The sequence below is a fragment of the Lissotriton vulgaris genome, chromosome 11, assembly GCF_964263255.1.
Source record: "Lissotriton vulgaris chromosome 11, aLisVul1.2, whole genome shotgun sequence".
NCBI lineage: Eukaryota > Metazoa > Chordata > Amphibia > Caudata > Salamandridae > Lissotriton > Lissotriton vulgaris.
The window spans coordinates 593,761,764-593,780,372 of NC_141699.1; the positions used below are offsets into that span (position 1 = coordinate 593,761,764).

At 46.8% G+C, this 18,609-nt stretch overlaps 1 protein-coding gene across 1 annotated transcript in view; it reads left to right on the top strand.

The window, feature by feature from the left end:
- The window catches only part of BMP1 (bone morphogenetic protein 1), a 629,932-nt gene that overhangs the window by 207,079 nt on the left and 404,244 nt on the right, over nucleotides 1-18,609 (top strand). Inside the window, exons 3-4 of the mRNA XM_086943688.1 lie at nucleotides 13,927-14,088; nucleotides 14,908-15,025. Coding sequence (XP_086799814.1) covers nucleotides 13,927-14,088; nucleotides 14,908-15,025 — 280 coding nt within the window. The remainder of the gene's footprint in view (nucleotides 1-13,926; nucleotides 14,089-14,907; nucleotides 15,026-18,609) is intronic.

Consider the following 18,609-nt stretch of genomic DNA (forward strand, 5'->3'; position numbering starts at 1 on the left):
AATGAGACTCTTACACCGTCCTTCCTTTGAATGTCCTGGTCACGCCTCAGTGTAATTGCTGGTTCGAGTATTAAAGCAATTTAGATAGAGTTGTTCTTCGCATTCTTACCTGAAAATGCTCAGGCACTGAGGCTGTCATGGGCCATGAGTCCATGGCTTGTCTGACAAAGCCAGACATTTAATAAACTTTCCCAGCCCCGAGAACTTTTAACAGGCACTAGCCTGTCTGGAAACCTCCCATTTCCATAATTGACAGTCAGCCTGCCGGAGCGAAGACTGACCTGCAGGGTGTTGGTAGGGGGTTTGTGTACTCTGGCTGGAACCCAGACACAATATTTGCGAACTCGAGGGCCACTGGAGCGAAAACACATTTGTCAGAAGGAACAAACCTCACCAGATGACCCGTCACGGGACACACTCTAAAGGGATTCCTGGAAAATCCGAATTTTAGGTTCCGTTTCATACATGGGACTGCACCGATGTAACTTGCCAACATCTGGGACTCTGCGTCAGTGACCGAAACTAGCCAAAGGCTCAGCGGTGTTTTTATGCCTCACGAGTAGAGCATCCAGGACAGGAAAGCACTGGCAGCAGCAGAGCGAGCTTCCCTAATAAACAAAATGGGTTCAACTTAACAGTAGCTGCACAATACTCCTTCAGAGTGGGTGCAGCACTGATCTTACACACAAGTACAGCCTGGGCTGCAGTAGTGTGAGCTTCCTCAAACACAGTATTAAGACTGGCTGCAACAGCACAGGCTGCTCTATGGCTGCAGTACAAGCCACTGCAGAGTAAGCCTTTAGGGCAGCAGAAATGCGAGATCCCCTCACACGTTTACAGAATGCGAAACGCACATTTTTTAGAGTGCATGTATGCCTGGCACACTGAGAAGAAGAAGCAAAGGCAGCAACAACGCACATTTTCCTTCACACACAACACTCGTGCAGCACAAGTAGCAGTGATGCAAACATACACAGCCAGGGCACAAGTCCTAAAAAAGAGAAGTGTGTGGACTAAAGTAGTTATGCAGTATGCAAGTGAAACCACGGCACGTGACATCACGGCGCGCGACATCACACATGGCATCACAGGAATTGACATCCTAGAAAGTGGCATCACAAGCCAAGACTTTACAGAAAGTGGCATCACAAGAAGTGACATAAAATCTAAAGTTCTCACATATATATTTAGCAGGTCTATCATGTGTACGTTTGAGCGCAACACATCCTGTACATTCATTTACAAACGTATATAATTTATTGTACATGTAATATGCACATGTTGATGTACAGCGCTCTGAAACTCTGCATTGGGATGAGTAGGGCTATACAAGAAAAAATAGTGTTACTTAAATTATTTCAGCGCCTCCTCAGGGGAGGTAAGCTCTATCTATATAAATGCAATTTGTGATGTGTAAACACTGGGAAAGACCAACACATCTGACATTCTTAAAGTGAATGCATATATCCTAAACAGGGACTGAACAAAGTGAAAAGCTGCCTCTCGCAAGTATGTATGAAGTGCTAACAAAGTGTGAGCCTTTGTTTCCCTCTACGTCATTTACATCAGGTGTCAGGTTCCTGACTGCTCCCAGCTGGGAGACTCGAACAAAGGGAGGCCTGATTATCTCTCAAATTCATCCTTTGTTATAGGCGCAGCAAAAGTCTTAAAAATGAAAGCCCCAGTCGATCCCACCTACACGTTGTTGAGTGTTGCAGATGGAAAGCAGACAACGGGCAGGTGCTGCTGAAAGTGTCCCAGTGTTTGGAAATTACACCGGGACGAGTTCCGCACATATTCAATGGGGCCCAAATTCTGGACGGCATTCATCCTGTGAAAATAGTGGTTGAACGCCATCTACCCGCGTGTTCCCCCGACTCGTGCCCTGTACTCCGCACAAACATGCACTGTCTCCATATTAAGATTTTGGGCCACTCCCTCTTCCCCCTGCCGTTGCCTAGCTCCTCAAGACTGCGGCCTTGCTTGCAGCCCTAGGTTAGGCGCACTGGTTTTGTTTTGCTGTAATTCTGTCCTCTGAACTGCTAATTCGTTATTTAAATTCCTGGTATTTTGTATTGTTTATTTGAATTTTAATTATCTGTATCTCGGCTGCTGGTGCCTTTTCAGTCGCTTACTGGCCCAGTTGCCCAGCACCCCCTGTTTTTCTGCTCCCGCTTGCCGCACTCGCACCTCCCTGCCAGCCCCTCCCACCTCCCAGGACTACTTAAGTAGGCGGCCGCGCAGCGGGCACACCAAAGGCAAGCCCGTCTGCACATGTCTGTGCCTGGATGCTGCCCAGCGCCAGGACCCCTGGTCCTCCGGATTTCCACAAGTACTCTGCTGCAGATCTATGTGCCCTGGACCCTGAACACAATAACAACTGCTGCTTCTCATCACCTCACTCCACTAGGGGACCTTTCACCTGCATCCGCTGCCGGTTCCTCTCCGCCCCTGGGCTGACCGCCATCGCCATCGCAGCTACCAGCACCTCGCCATCTCCGCCGCCTGAGACCACCCTGGAACAGCTCAACTGCCTCCTGATGAATGCCAGATCACTTTGCAAACATGCAACTAAAGTTTGGGACACCATCTGCACCCTAGCTCCTGATGCAAACCTTCTTTACAGAATCCTGGCCCACCCCCACATCATCTCCTGACATCGCCACCGCAACACCCATCGGATGCAAGATGAAGCATCACAACTGTGCCAACAGGCATGGAAATGGTGTTGCCATCATACACAAAGAATCAATCACTTGCACCACTACAATGACGTAAGCACACCAGTCGTTGAACACATCAACTTCCAACTCTACACAGATAATAAAGCCACTCTTGCTTACAAAACCCCAGAATCACAAGCCAGCCTCAGTGACACCATTATGGAATTCATCAGCCCGCTCACCATCGGTTCTGAACACTACTTCCTCCTGGAAGACCTCAATTTTCACCTGGACAACCCCACAGACACCAACTCTTTCGACCTCCTACAGCGAATGGTCATCAGCCTCAAAATGTAAATAACCACCAAATGAGCCGGTTGGTACGCCCAGGAACTGAACGTGTCAAAACGCAGGTGCTAACAACTCGAAAGAAGTTGGTGCACCACCAGAAAATAGTGAGGTGTCTTGAAGTCTGTCCTCAAGAACTACCATTGCCAGCTCAAAGCAGTGAAAAAGGAGGCACTGACACACCACATCGAAGCCAGATCCAGCCAGACCAAGTAACTGTTCACCATCATCCGAGTTCACCTGCCCGTCAGCTACAGGGAAAATGTAATGCCCTCCTCGCAGGAACTCTGGGACGCCCTGGCTGACTATTTCCACAAAAAGATAACCACCATATCCAGCAGCTTCGATCCACAACCCACCAACCGCCTCAGCATTCTATCTCTCATGATCTTGGCTGCCGACCACCAGCTCACCGCATGGGAATAACTCAGTAAACCGGACACAACTACTCTAATGAACTCCATCCACTTGGGAGCACCCACCGACCCATATCCCCACCGACTTTTCAACTTCAGGAGAGACAATATCAGCTACAAGCTCACCACCATCCTTAACGCCTCCAACCGCTACCTTCTTTCTCAACGCCTGTAAACACGCAGAGGTCAGACCACTCCTCAAGAAACCCTCTGCAAAGCCCAGTGAGCTTAAAAAAAAATGCCCATCACGCTGCTCCTGTTTCCCACCAAAGTCCTTGAGAAGGCTAAATAAATCTACTTGCTCCGTAACAAAGTTCACTTGTCACTGTCATGCCATGTAGTGTACTGACAAATTGTGGCAGCAGTCTCATTATATAAGATCTCTGATACAGTCTCTCTGATTATGCCAGGGCTCATAACATAGGGTTAGAATACTAGCAATTCCCTTATTTTGCCATCTTTCCCCAGCTCTACATACTGGGGTTGAAGGTTGTGGTGAGCAATAGTTCCAGGAATGGAATGCCTTTTGAGTTTGTGCAAACCTATTGGCTTGCATGTTTTAAGGATTTTCATCAGCTGGCTGACGTAAAACTTCTTCCAAGGTTGGGAAAAAAGTGGTTGTAGGGAAAGTGAACCTGCAAACGCTCAATAGATTTTGGCATGAGCAAATCCACACATGCATGTTTACTCGTGCTACAATGTAGTTTACAAATATTTTCTAGGACCACCATTTTCTTGACTGTCTTCTGTAAAATCTTGGAATTCATGAAATCAGTAAATCTGCACAAATGCAAGACCTTTACCATGGGTGCACTTATGAGATTTTTTAAATAATTGGGCCCTAATTAGATGTGGCGTTAACCAAGACTTTTTGTGTTTTATTAAACGTCTGTGTCTCTCTCCGTCTATCGGCTGGCTTTACTATCAGTGACAGCATTCTGCTCTTTCACAAGGAGCATATTGGCAAACAAAGTAGTTTTGTTCAGTGCCAATAACTAATGTGGCAAAGTGTGCTTTTTGAGACCAAAATGTTTTTTGCTTTTTGCTAATGCCTGTTATAAGGGTGAGGGCCCGGCAGCTCTCATGCCAATAAGGTTTTACAAAACCATGGCTTTACGAAGACACTCACTGGCAAAACCAAAAGACGACCACCAATTTCAGACTAACTGACGTTGTCAATGCTTGTTTATTTTTATGTTTCCCATAATCTTGTTGAAACTGGTTACATTTTCCATTAGGAACATTTATTGGAAATATTAGCATGCATCAACACATTTTATAACTTATGCTGCAAAGAAATGGTACCTAAAAGATTCATACATCTTGCTTTCAAACTTCTGCAAATTTATGCATCTAATCAGAGAGCATTCTGGGAGTATTGTACATATCCTCAAACTGTTAAACTTTGAAAACGTGTGTACACATGTTTATACTGGCACCGCTGTCTGGAGTACAGTCTGAGCTTACAACATTTCCTTAGAAAGCTCATCCTAATAATAAAGATTTTGCATTAATGAACCAAAAATACAAGTTAGAACAGCATTAACATATGAACACAAAAAATACCTTAACTGCAGACATAATGTGGTACTGTAAACTGGCTGCCAAAGGGTTAGTCCTCCAGGGGGTTGGACCTACTTGTCCCAAGGACAAAATACACAAGAAAACTTGATGACCTTGACCTCAAACAATATGTCCTGGGTGTTGGGTTATAGGAATTCCACACCCGAGCCTCCTATGATCCTTTTGATTGACAGACTTGTATCCTTCCGCTCCTCATGTTTAGGGAGCTATTTTTGTCTTTCTCACTATGCTCTCTATGAGGTTGCATTTGTTTTCCGTCTCTCTCCCTTGTGTGCTGCTGCCCCCCCCCTCCCCTGGTGCTGTTGCTTTCCCCCTGTGCTGCTTCCTCCCCTTTCCCAGTTTGTCAGTAGAAGCACAGCAAGAGTAATGTTCTTGTTGAAGTGTGACTGAAGACCAAGCCCCACTCTTACAACATTACCTCCCTACCTAATTGTCTGTTTATTATTATTATTATTATTATTAGGAAGATTTATAGAGCGCCTGGTTACGCGCACCGTCGTGTCCCCGCGCTATGATAAGTGGAGTAAACAGTCCGAGCAGCCCTCACGGTCGCCTATCTCCCGTATAAGTGAGTTTTATGATGTTTCCTGAAAATGGACTCTGAAGGCTCCAAACGTAACTCTATAGCCAGGGCATTCCACTGCTTGGCGGCCAGATATCTGAAAGACCTGCCCCCCATTCGGGCCTTCTTTATTTTTGGAAATTTCAGTAGCCCTGTACGGGAGGAGCGCAGATCCCGCAAAGGCTCATAACGGGTCACCAAATTCTGTAGCGGAACAGGGGCTTTACCGCTCAAGATACGGTGACACGTGGAGAGAGCCTTAAACTCCACCCTTCTCCTGACAGGAAGCCAATGTAATGCCTGGAGCGCTGCTTTAGAGGGAGATCTCTTGGGAAGCCTCAGAACTAAGTGAGCGGCTGCATTTTGCAGCACCTGGAGGCGATTGATGGCCTTTTCCGTGGCCCCCAGATACAGCAGGTTGCCATAATCTAGGCGCGAGGTGACTAGGGCATGCACTAGTGTCCGGCGCGCTGTGATAGGTAGGGGATCCAAAACCTTCCTTAAGGTTTCAGAACACCAAAGCATACCCCTACCACCCGGCCAATCTGGGGGCCAAAGGCCAGGTCAACATCAAGCCACACTCCAAGATTCGTTGCTTCCTGGCAGGGGACTGGGGTTTCTCCCAGGCAGGGTGGCCACCATGCCGACGACCAAACCGATGGCACTCCCCCCACCACGAGTACCTCGGTCTTGCTACCGTTTAGTTTCAAACAGTTGGCGGACATCCAGGTTGCCAGTTCTTGCATGCAAACTCTGAAGCTGTCCGCCGCAAGACCAGGCATACGTGAGAGGGAGATGACCAACTGCGTGTCGTCGGCATAGGACACTAGGCGCAGACCATGGCTTTCGACAATCGCCACCAACGGGGCGACATAAAGATTGAACAATGTTGGGCTCCGGGACGAACCCTGAGGCACGCCCTGGCCCAAACTAATCTCCCTAGAATAGCAGTCTCCCAGACGGACTTGAAAGCATCTGTTTGCCAGGAAGGACTGGATCCATCCAAGCGCTGTTCCTGATACCCCTCCTTCATTCAGACACTGTAGCAAGATGGAGTGTGCTACAGTGTCGAATGCTGCGCTTAGGTCCAGAAGGATCAGGGCCATAATCTGGCCCTCATCCACACCCTGTCGTATAGCCTCTACTGCCATAAGAAGTGCTGACTCCGTCGAGTGTCGAGGACGGAAGCCAAACTGAGAATCAAGGAGCAGGGAAGCCTCTTCCACAAAATTCATCAGTTGAAGGTTCACAGTTTTCTCCGCAACCTTCGCCATATATGGCAGGAGAGAGATGGGACGGAGATTTTCTAATTTTTCATAGCTGATGTTGGGCTTTTTCTGCAAAGGGAGTACCACCGCCCGTTTCCAGGCAATAGGTACAGTATGGGTCTCAAAAGAGATGTCAAGTAGATGACGGATGTATGGCTCTAATACATGCAAACGGCCCATCAACAGTTTAGGCGTAGTGGGGTCCCTAGGAGAGCCTGACTTTATAGATCTGCAGATTTGGATGAGTGCCTCAGTCGGCGGGGTAGTGAATGTGGTCAGCACCCGTTGAGCCCCCCTCACCCTGGCCAACTCCTTGAGCTCAGGGCTTTTACTGGCTTGGCTAGGGAAGGTAGAGTAGATCTTTGCTACCTTATTGGCGAAAAACTCTGCTATTCGATTGCAGCTGTCCACCGAGCAAAGTTCTTCTGGAACTGCCACAGGCTTCCCAGCCGAAAGTGATTTATAAATTAAGAACAGTTCCTTCATGGAATTTTCTGCTTCTTTAATCCCGATGTCAAAATAGGTTGTCTTAGCCTTCCTAATCAATCTGTCATAGATGCGTCTGCTAGCTGCGTAATCTGCTTCAGCTTGAATGGTGAAGGCTATCCTCCACTGTCTCTCTGCGCGTTTGCACGCGACCGTAGCCGCTCGCACATCCTCACTGTACCATGGTGCCGTTCTCTGAACGCGGCCCCCTGTTCTGGCCAGGCCGAGCGGGGCAACACGGTCCAAGGCCTCAGTGATACGCTGATCTAGATTTGTATCGGCTTCCTCCACCCCCCCTCCCCAACCCCCCCCCCACATGCGTTGCCCCCTATAACGAGTGCCTCATTGAACTTGGTTTGGGAGAAGGCAGCCCATCTTCGCCTAGGATGTTTTGGTACAGACTGCTCCAATGGCCTGGCTCCCTGAATGTGAATCAAAAAGGGAACCAGATGATGGTCCGACCAAGGGATGGGTACGGGGGTCAGAGCCTCCACCTGTTCCCAATTGGCGAATATAGGGTCCAATAAATGGCCCAGTTGATGAGTGGGATCGTTAACTTTCTGCTCAAGCTGAAGTGCGTTCATCGCTTGACAGAGGTCCCTGGCCGCCCTGTCCGCAGGGTCATCTAGATGGAGGTTGAGATCACCCAACACCAGAAATTTATCTGCGCGCAATGCGGCCTCTGTGATACCTTCTACCAAGCTCTCGCCAAACCTCGCCGCCGGGCCAGGCGGCCTATATATCAAGAGGCCCTTCATTGTGCAGCCTACATTCACCAGAATGGAGAAAGCGCCTGCCTCACTATCCTTAATCATGATCTCCTCCATCTGGCACTGTAGTCCCTGTTTAGCTACAATGGCTATCCCTCCACCTCTCCCTAGTAATCTATCTTGCCTCAGCAGAGAGTAGCCCTCTGGAATGGCTTCAATGATTTTTGCGTGGAATTAGAGTCAAGCCATCTTTCCGTGAGGAAGACTAGATCCCATTGCTTCTCACTAAGGAGATCATGCATATCTAGTTTGTGCTTACGTAGGGAACGAACATTCAGTAAGCCGTAAACCAGATCGTGATAATCACTAATTACAGCATTCCCCCGATTAAAGGTAAAATGGCAGTGACTGCAGCCCGTGTTCTCCTCGGCATTCATGCCATGCAGACATGAGCTGCAGCACTTGTTGCAGAGGGACAGTAAGTCATCTCTGCTCCAGCGTAGATGTACCATCGGAGAGGCAGGAGGCATGGCTCTCGCCCGCGTTCGGCCGCGGACGGGCGCAGGCGGGCTTAACTTAGGCGCAACTTCTGCGCGCCTTCGTCGCGCCCGCTGCGCTGCCGATTGCACATCCGTCTTATATCCCCCCAGCGTCCCAACAACTAGAGCGCTGCAGGTAGCTGCCGGAAGTAGCTGGCTCGGACCTTCCACGCCCTCTGCTCGAACGGTGCTAGTCACCGGCGTCAGAACGAGGCGGGAAGGAGGGACGAGTTCAGCGCTTCTTCGTACCGTTGCTGCAACTGCCTGCCTGCCTTCAGGTAAGAACCTCAGCAGAGCAGAGTGCAGAATGCCCCCAGAACAATGAGCAACAGTGCGAGTACAATTTGAGCAGCACACGGGGTAGCGTACACGCTCTCGCTCACACAAATGCCCAAGACTAATTTAAAATGAGCTCACGCGCTCTCGCAGCATAAAAGGTTGTAAAATCACCAATGCGCCGATGAACGCGCCGTAAAAGCGGCAGGGACACTGCCACTGTCCACTTACCACACGGGGGCCCAGGGTCCAGTGCCTTATATCCCCCCCAGCGTCCCAACAACTAGAGCGCTGCAGGTAGCTGCGGAAGTAGCTGGCTCGGACCTTCCACGCCCTCTGCTCGAACGGTGCTAGTCACCGGCGTCAGAACGAGGCGGGAAGGAGGGACGGGTCCAGCGCTTCTTCGTACCGTTGCTGCAACTGCCTGCCTGCCTTCAGGTAAGAACCTCAGCAGAGCAGAGTGCAGAATGCCCCCAGAACAATGAGCAACAGTGCAAGTACAATTTGAGCAGCACACGGGGTAGCGTACACACTCTCGCTCACACAAATGCCCAAGACTAATTTAAAATGAGCTCACACGCTCTCGCAGCATAAAAGGTTGTAAAATCACCAATGCGCCGGTGAACGCGCTGTAAAAGCGGCAGGGACACTGCCACTGTCCACTTACCACACGGGGAACCAGGGTCCAGTGCCTTATATTCCCCCCAGCGTCCCAACAACTAGAGCGCTGCAGGTAGCTGCCGGAAGTAGCTGGCTCGGACCTTCCACGCCCTCTGCTCGAACGGTGCTAGTCACCGGCGTCAGAACGAGGCGGGAAGGAGGGACGAGTCCAGCGCTTCTTCGTACCGTTGCTGCAACTGCCTGCCTGCCTTCAGGTAAGAACCTCAGCAGAGCAGAGGGCAGAATGCCCCCAGAACAATGAGCAACAGTGCGAGTACAATTTGAGCAGCACACGGGGTAGCGTACACGCTCTCGCTCACACAAATGCCCAAGACTAATTTAAAATGAGCTCACACACTCTTGCAGCATAAAAGGTTGTAAAATCCCCAATGCGCCGGTGAACGCGCCGTAAAAGCGTCAGGGACACTGCCACTGTCCACTTATCACACGGGGGCCCAGGGTCCAGTGCCTTATATCCCCCCCAGCGTCCCAACAACTAGAGCGCTGCAGGTAGCTGCCGGAAGTAGCTGGCTCGGACCTTCCACGCCCTCTGCTCGAACGGTGCTAGTCACTGGCGTCAGAACGAGGCGGGAAGGAGGGACGAGTCCAGCGCTTCTTCGTACCGTTGCTGCAACTGCCTGCCTGCCTTCAGGTAAGAACCTCAGCAGAGCAGAGTGCAGAATGCCCCCAGAACAATGAGCAACAGTGCGAGTACAATTTGAGCAGCACACAGGGTAGCGTACACGCTCTCGCTCACACAAATGCCAAAGACTAATTTAAAATGAGCTCACACGCTCTCGCAGCATAAAAGGTTGTAAAATCACCAATGCGCCGGTGAACGCCGTAAAAGCGTTAGGGACACTGCCACTGTCCACTTACTGTCCACTTACTATGGACCTGCATACTGATAATGTTTGCCTCTCAATCAATTCGGACTTTCATTACATTTTGTTAGCTAATACTCCATTGTGTCTTTGTTAATGTACTGATCTGTTCTGCTCTGTAAGGCGATCTGATACCCCTCGGGATCAGGTTTGTGCCGTATAAGACTACAAGTAAATAACATAAATACATATGAGTTGTTTTAGTTTTATCTCATGCATTCTGTATATTGCATGAAAGCACAAGCATTGACACACAAAGGATTTTGTAGTGCTGGGGGATTGGCTATCTGCTGCACTCACTTAGCTGGCATCTGAGGCAGGAGGTGTACTTCCCATGACAATTGTCCCAGAGGCCCATAAATCTCTTCCCTGGGGTACTATAGGGGGACCAAATGGCTGAATTCATTGGAAAGTAAATTGGGTCCTAGTAAGCGTACCCCTTTTACTTTCTGACACATCCTTATTCTTTTTCAATTCTGTTGAGTTTCCCAAGTGAAAAGTATTTGAAAAATATACCATGCCATTTAATAAGATTGAAAACATTGAATTCAATGTACAGTTTTGTGATGCCATGAGATATGTTTGCTTTTCCTCCAAGATTTTGAAATCCTAATTATTTTAAACTATAATTTACGAACATTAGCAAACTTAACAGCTCGGCACTCGCATTATAAAGGTGAGACATATGGGCTTGTACTTTTTTTTATAGCCAAAGTGTAGATCTTTGCCTTTTTACCAATTCCCTGCGGCTTTCACAGAAACTTAGACAATATGACTTATTTCCTGTGCCGCAGATTCAGCACTAATTGAACCTCTGTGAAGATTGATGTATTCCCAGAGGTGCTCTCTATAATCTTAGTCACTTCCCTTACTTTTTTCCCAAGCACATGCTATGGGTTTCTGGCTTAGTCCTGAGAAAGAAACACTTTTACAGACGCATTCCATGTTAGACCAAAACAGGTCTTTGCTCTTGTGGCATAGCTCTACTGTCCGACATCTGCCCCTCAGATACATCTGCATCCTGTGTTCTCATAGCCACTGCCAATGTCCTGAGTGAAGTATGAAGGAAAGTAGAACTGGTTGGGCACCTATTGTAGTGGTATTTATATAGAACAATGGTTCCCAAACATTTTCAGAACTACGACCTACTTTTTAGAACAACAAACTTTCACGACCCACCTAGCTTTAATGACCATGAGGCAGGCAATTTTTTTAGTGTAACTAAAGCATTGTGTGGTAGCACATTGTCATTTACTTTCAGCATATTTTCCATTGAAATTGCTTCTAAATTACACAGACATACGGGTTTACTGCTAAAACTAAATTGCACACAAATGAGGTGTGAAAATCGGATTTCAGTGAATATATATCATTTGTGCGCCACGAAGTAAAGTGAATTATTTTGATCCTATTAAAATCTTTGTTTCCATCACACTTCAGAATTGCAAAAAAAATGTTGCTTTCCTAGCTGCTGAATGTGTACAGTTCAATTGCAGTTATTTACGTTTTGTTGTGTCTTACAAAAACTGACCTCCTCCAGCTTTTCCATTCACACATCTGGATTCCAGCAAGAATGTCACATTATTCACTTTACTTTTCTTTCTCTGACTACAAACTGAGAGACGTTTGTAAACACCAGTTCTCATTTTAAAAAAACAGCAGCAATTTGTCAGAAGTCATAGCCTGACATTTGACCGCTGTCTTTAAAGAGCAGCAAATATGACAAGATAAATACAGAATCTAAAGGCATCTTTATTTATTACTTGAACTCTCGTGACGCAACAAAACACGACTAACAACCTACCAATGGGCCTGGGAACCACAGTTTGGTAAATACTGATATAAAACTTACCATACTTCTTGCATGCCCTAAAGTGCTTTCTGTGTGGTCCAGTTGCATTATTTATAGAATATTTCATATCCCTAGTGCAGTGCTAAAGAGCACAATTGTATCTGGTTCCTGGGCAACCTTTGGACTGCATGTTTTAAAGGGCGTTGTTTATAGTTTGGTTTTATAGTACTTGTTGGGTGAGGTGTTTAAGACAACATGGTGAAAGCACAGTGTGCCTAATGCCACTGTACATAAGAGTGGGTTGTAACCAGTAGCGACTGGCAATGCTCGCGAAGGGGGGTGAGAGGTCGCGTAGGAGGGATTCTCGGGAATGAAAAAAAAATTAAACATACCTTTCCGCAGCAGCATTGTGATTGGTCGGGACGCCGCCCAGCCAGGGGCTAATGGGGTGGCCATGTTCTTTATTTAGGCTGCTATGCAGCCTGCATGGAGACAGGGCAGAGTGCGCATGACTGGTTTGGGCGGCCTGTGAGGGCTGACCAAACAGTCTTTGCGCACTCAGGAGTGTGCAAACCACTCTTACCCTGCCTCGCTCAATGAGTAGAGCAGGCCTTTCCACCCGCCTGCCCACAATGCGCAAAGGAAACATAAAATGTTAAAAACTTTTCGTTATTATCATTTTATGTTTTGGCTTTCTAGCACTTTGAGAAAGAAGTGGGGGAACGATCTTCCGCACTAGTGGAGGAGCCGCCCATGGTTGTAACGAAGAGTTTTCGAATAGATGCTGTTGACATGCAGGTAGTTACCAAATTCAGGTAGGACGATCATATACAAAACATGGTGTTCATGTGCATCACTTGGGTCTACCACTGTATACGGAGTCCAGTCAGTAGTGTCAAATCTCTAACCTATTGGAGTCACTGTTACACTACCAGTCAGTGCTATATAGAGGAAGGTTGGAGGACTGTCCCATTACAGACCGTGTTAAGCCTCTAAGTATGGGGTATATCGACCCCCACCCCAAATCCCTCTACAATATGGAGTCCGCCCAGGAGTGAAGGGAGGAATCCAGGGGTTTGGGTGTGGGTGCTCTCCAGGCCTAACAAACCCACTCATTGAAGTTGCTGCTGGAGGACGCCCTTTACCAGTGGCTGTTTAACTCGATGCCAAGGCTGGATGCTCCAGATTCGAAAGAATAATGTGAGTGCCGATCACAACAAGGTCTGGTACAGGGATTGCACAGCCCAATTGGATGGCAATTTAGTCGAATAGACTTGTGTTGGGGAAATGGAACAAACACCAAAACACAACCATATATCCACTCTCAATTGTTAAATAAAGGTTTCCACCGTCAATCACAAAAACAATCGACCCTGAAATGCACTTTTTTCTCATCAGTGCACTTTACCTCTGCGCTTCTTGGACCAATAAAAACGTGTGCACTGTTAAATGTAAATCTGATAAACATGATGATAAAATGAGTGTTTGATGCCCTTGTCACACTCGGGGGTGCCTCGGAGGATTGGGTACCTCACAGTTAAGAGGAGCATCGGTCATGTTGATTTCCTTTATCTCTTGACCCTTGGAATCATGAGGCGTTAACACAGTAAATTCCTCTATAGACCACTCTGCCCTGTCGTTTATCACACCATGTCATCAGGCCCCCCTTTATTCCGTGTTCCATACCACTCCCCAGCTGAATTGTTGTACTCTATTTTCAATTTTCTTTCTCTCCCAGACATTGGATCTAACAGCACCAGACCAAGAAGAGGGAGGCGGAAGAACCGACGAACAAAACTAGGCAGGAGTCGGCAACGAACCCGTCGAGCAGCTACATCCCGCCAAGAGCGAGTCTGGCCTGATGGAGTCGTCCCCTATGTGATCAGTGGGAACTTTAGCGGTAAGTGGGAAACTGTGTATTTGGGGGTGGGGGGTGCCTATGCTTTTTGGGTGATGAGGGAGTTTGGTGCTGAACAGATGGAGATTGAAGGCATGCATCAGTGGATCAATTTTTGCATCAAATGTGAATAGAGTTGCCATAATGTCTGAAACCAATGCCAGTAAAGGGAATCAGCCCTCTCTTTATCTAGATGTCTTTGACATAATATTGTGGAGATGTGTCTAGCATTACATCCAAAGGTACTGAAGATAAACTGAATTGACAATGTTATCAATAAAAAAATATGGGGTAGTAAGCACTATATAAATGTAATTACAATTACAATCTGTCTGATCACAAGAGCCATCATAGACTGTGACATGGCTTACATAGTGACGTGGAGGCTTTTAATGTCTCTTCTGATATCCCTGCGTGCAGACGTTACTCCCCTAGACAGCACTGTGGATACCGTGAGGTTCCTTGTTGCCCTTAAGGTACTGCACACAGAAGGCATCCTTCTCTGTAAGTTGCAGTGCTATAATCTCAGCACTGTGGTGCTCCAACCAGCATCCTCCAGCCTTAAGGAGGTGAGACACATTCAGAGTCTCCAGGCTTTTAGGTAGATAGTTGTAAACATTATTTGTATTCCCTTATGCTTTATTTTTTGCTCCTATTCAAACCTCTGGCAAACTGACAGCAAAAAAACTCAAACTTTCCAACCAGCCACAGATGTTGATCTGCTATCCTCCAATGTTGTCCTCCTGTGGCAGCGAGAGCAGGCATAGTGCTATCTGATTGGCTGATATAATGGCGGGGTAACTCTATGCTCAATCTTTCTAGGCAGCCAGCGGGCGATATTCAGACAGGCCATGCGACACTGGGAGAAGCACACATGCACCACCTTCCTGGAGCGCACGGATGAGGACAGCTACATCGTCTTCACATACCGGCCATGCGGGTAAGATGGGAAATGAGACGAGCACACATCCCTCAGCAGTGGGAGGCATAAGCGAAGATGTAGTAATACTGAAGACCTTTTCTAGGTGATCCTCACCCATAACATATAAAGATATCGCTGCCTTCTTTTCCCAAACAGGATCCTCTATTTCCCTTTCATTGTAATAGTAATCTGTCTAATGCCTCTGTCATTCGTAACACTATTTGCTTTCTGGTAGCGAACTACTTACCCAGTATATGTTGCTGGCTTGAAGAGTGCTCTCCTGGCACACTTCCCTCACGTTACCTCCCTCTCCGGCAGCATTAACAGGTATGGTTTTATTTACCATAGAGTGTCCAAGTATGGTGGACCTCTTTGACTGAGCGTCCTCGATGTGGGCTTCAGTGTGCAGCACGGTGATTGCTGGATCTTAGGTTACCACAGTCTCATCTAGTGCAGAGTTCACCATCTGCTACTGAATGAATATCCGGACGACATCCCCCATGACATTAGAGTCTGCAGCCTTACAGATATTTACATTTGCATACTGCATAGGAATCAAGCAGCGCCCATGTATTACTTTTTTTGAGAACATGGCACAAACAGGGTCTTTGTGGTCTTAATCTTCATTGTGTGTGGTATGCAGGGGGGGGGGGTGGATGGCCATTTTTCTAATCTCACTACCTTAAAGCCTAAGAAGACCTTTCGAAATCAAGTTCATTAGTAATTCCAGAACTGAATTGCTCTCCTCTGCCACATGAGAACCCAGCCCACGAACCCTTAACCTCCCTACACAGCCAGCCATTGAAAACCTAAGTTTCTGAACACTTGAATATTGAAATAATTGGACTTAAATAACCAGTCCCAGCGTGCTTGGAAAATGAAGTGGAGAGAATATGGCTGTTACACCTATGCATGCATAACTTTTGCTGTCTATTGTTCCAGGGCAGTCCCATCTGAAACCTAATAACAAGGAATAGGAAGTAAGATTGTGATTTGAGACTGTTCTGTTTGACTGCGGTTTGAATCGGTCCTTGAGAAGCCAGAAATAAAAGGGGTTACAGTCTCCCTCTGGAGATGTACCCGCGGGGCTGCCATCAAGAAGGGGCAATCTGATCAAAGACACTCAGGAGTACAGTTATTGGCACGTCACTGACAATCATTTTAAATTTCAATAGAAGCTATGCATGCTAGGATGTATGGTGTAAAACACACACTCAGACGTCTACACACATTGTTCCTTTCTACCAAGAGGTCCAGTGAAGAGGCAGGGACCATTCCTAGGGCTGAGTCACCTTCAAACTCACCCCATCTTAGCTTGTGAATCTGATGGTTTTGGATACCTTGATGAAAGACTCACAGGGCTTGTTTCTCCCAATGTTTACAGGACCTGGTATGCATGATTCTGTAGGTGAAGTATCTTTGCTCTATTCATGCTGCTGGTGTTGACATTTTTGCGTTGAAAATAAAATAAAAAATAGTGATTTGTGGTCTTAGATTTAGTTTGGTCATTGAGGTAGAGTTTGAAACATCTATGTCATGACTGTTACAAGCGTTTCTCAGTATGGCTGTATTGATTTTGTTCCACCTGTGATTGCTCTGTGCTTGCACGTGCAGTTGTAATGGTTTTTCTGGTGTCTGCTGAATGCATGGAGGATGGGTTCTAGTCTAATAAGTCTTGCATCCATCAGATGTTCTGTTGTTATGCATGGTATAAACGAGGTCACTGTGGTATGTTCTGCGCACTGTGTCAAATGCTCTTTGATGCTTTTGTTAAGAGCTAGACCTGCGTCCAGAAATGACTTTAATACTGCTGTCACTTGTTGTTGCTCTTCGTGACTGTGTGTACAATATACCAGTGTCATCACTTATATTCCGTACATCCTCGAGAACATCTAATGCTTCACAAATTGTTTTGAAGAATGATGCCCTGCCTTAACTTGTCAGTGCTGATAAACTTAATTCAACAGTGAGATAAATCTTCCACAAGCAGAAAATCAAATTCCAGAAAGGGAATGCTCATTAGTCGCAATTTTATTTTATAGAGTATTTCCACAATATTTTATAAAAGTTCTTTTTACATTTGAAAGAAAAAGCATTAGGACAAAATCAGAACTAAGAACGGACACATAAAAGTACAATCACCTGGAATGAACCACCATTCAAAGATACAGTCATATCACATTCGCCACACATTCAACGCATACACACTTAGCTTAAGCGTACCATATATACATTATGTACAAGGGAAGAGGAATATATACACACAACTGGAACTGCATTAATTAAACAGAAAAGTTCACAATTTTGGTTAGAAGACAATACACTACCAAGGATTTTACAATTTCAATAAGTCTTTGCAAAAATGAGTGAAGGTCATTACTGTACAACAAATAATGTGGAGTCTATACAAAGGCTTGACTTTTAAATCAGGATGGCAGACCAGTGAGGAAAAAGGGCCTACGCGTTTCGAATCTCCTTTAATCCTATGGAGATTCTCATCAGGGCCTCAGGCAGCTGCACAGGGGGGAAGAAAAAAGAGAAACATGTATCTTTTTTTCAAGAAGTTTAACACAGAAGTGACAAGAGAGTCAACAATCTAACACATTTGTAATTAGCAGGATCAATTTGCTGCAAACAGAGTCTCCTAATAAAATCTCTAAGCTCAGTGAAATCCCAGCAGGGACAACCTATTCAGTGGAACAGCCAAAGAGAATGAAGGGAGATGGAGTTTGGACTCAAGTTTTGAACTACTTAGGTTGAATGTAGGGGTCTTAAGGATGGAACTAGAGTCTTTAGGCTACATTTGCGATAGTGTGCTCATTAGGTTGGTAGTGGGTCCAAGAAGAACTTACCACCAGGGTTGCTGCAACAAAAGCTGGCGGTGGTCCGGATGGGAATGAGGGATGATCAAAAAACAGGAGGGAAATCAATCTGTGAAACGGGGGAGGGTGTTTACAGTTATTTAACAAGGAAATAAAGGTGGTAGACGTTATGGGTGTGTGCCCAGGGGGGTTCTCTTACCACTCGAAAACGAGAGATGAGTCCAGGCGGCAAGCAACACAGAATTGTTATCGCCGATACTGTCAACAGCACGAGGATCAGATGCTTTTCAGCGTCGTGTCTATACGACGCATCCCAGGCTCGAGGTCCTGTAGTAACCAAAAACACGGGGATTAAAGAGAGGTGGCCGGGGGGGGAAAAGATGAAAGCTGTATTTAACAACTTGTTGGTGGCATCACCTGTCTAGCGTGAAGTTTAAACCTGTCTTAATTAGGCATTTTTCGGTGGTGGCAGAGTCAGCACAGGTCGGTATGAGTCGCGTGTGCTGTATAAATGGAAGCACACAGAACAAGCGGGTTAATATCGAGAAGAGTTGGCGGCGGGAAGGTTAGCAGGAATAACTTGGTAGACTAACCAGGGGCGGGGAGGGTATGTAGCAGTCTCTTACCAGATTTAAGGGGCTTGTTTCTTCCAGCGCTCCGAACGATCGGCGTCTCCGCGTTCACTACTCCCTCGCGCAAAGGGGTGGCAATGGGGTGTCCTTTTGCCCCAGAGTTGGCTCTGTTGTTTATGTCGATGTATGAAGACACCTACATACATAA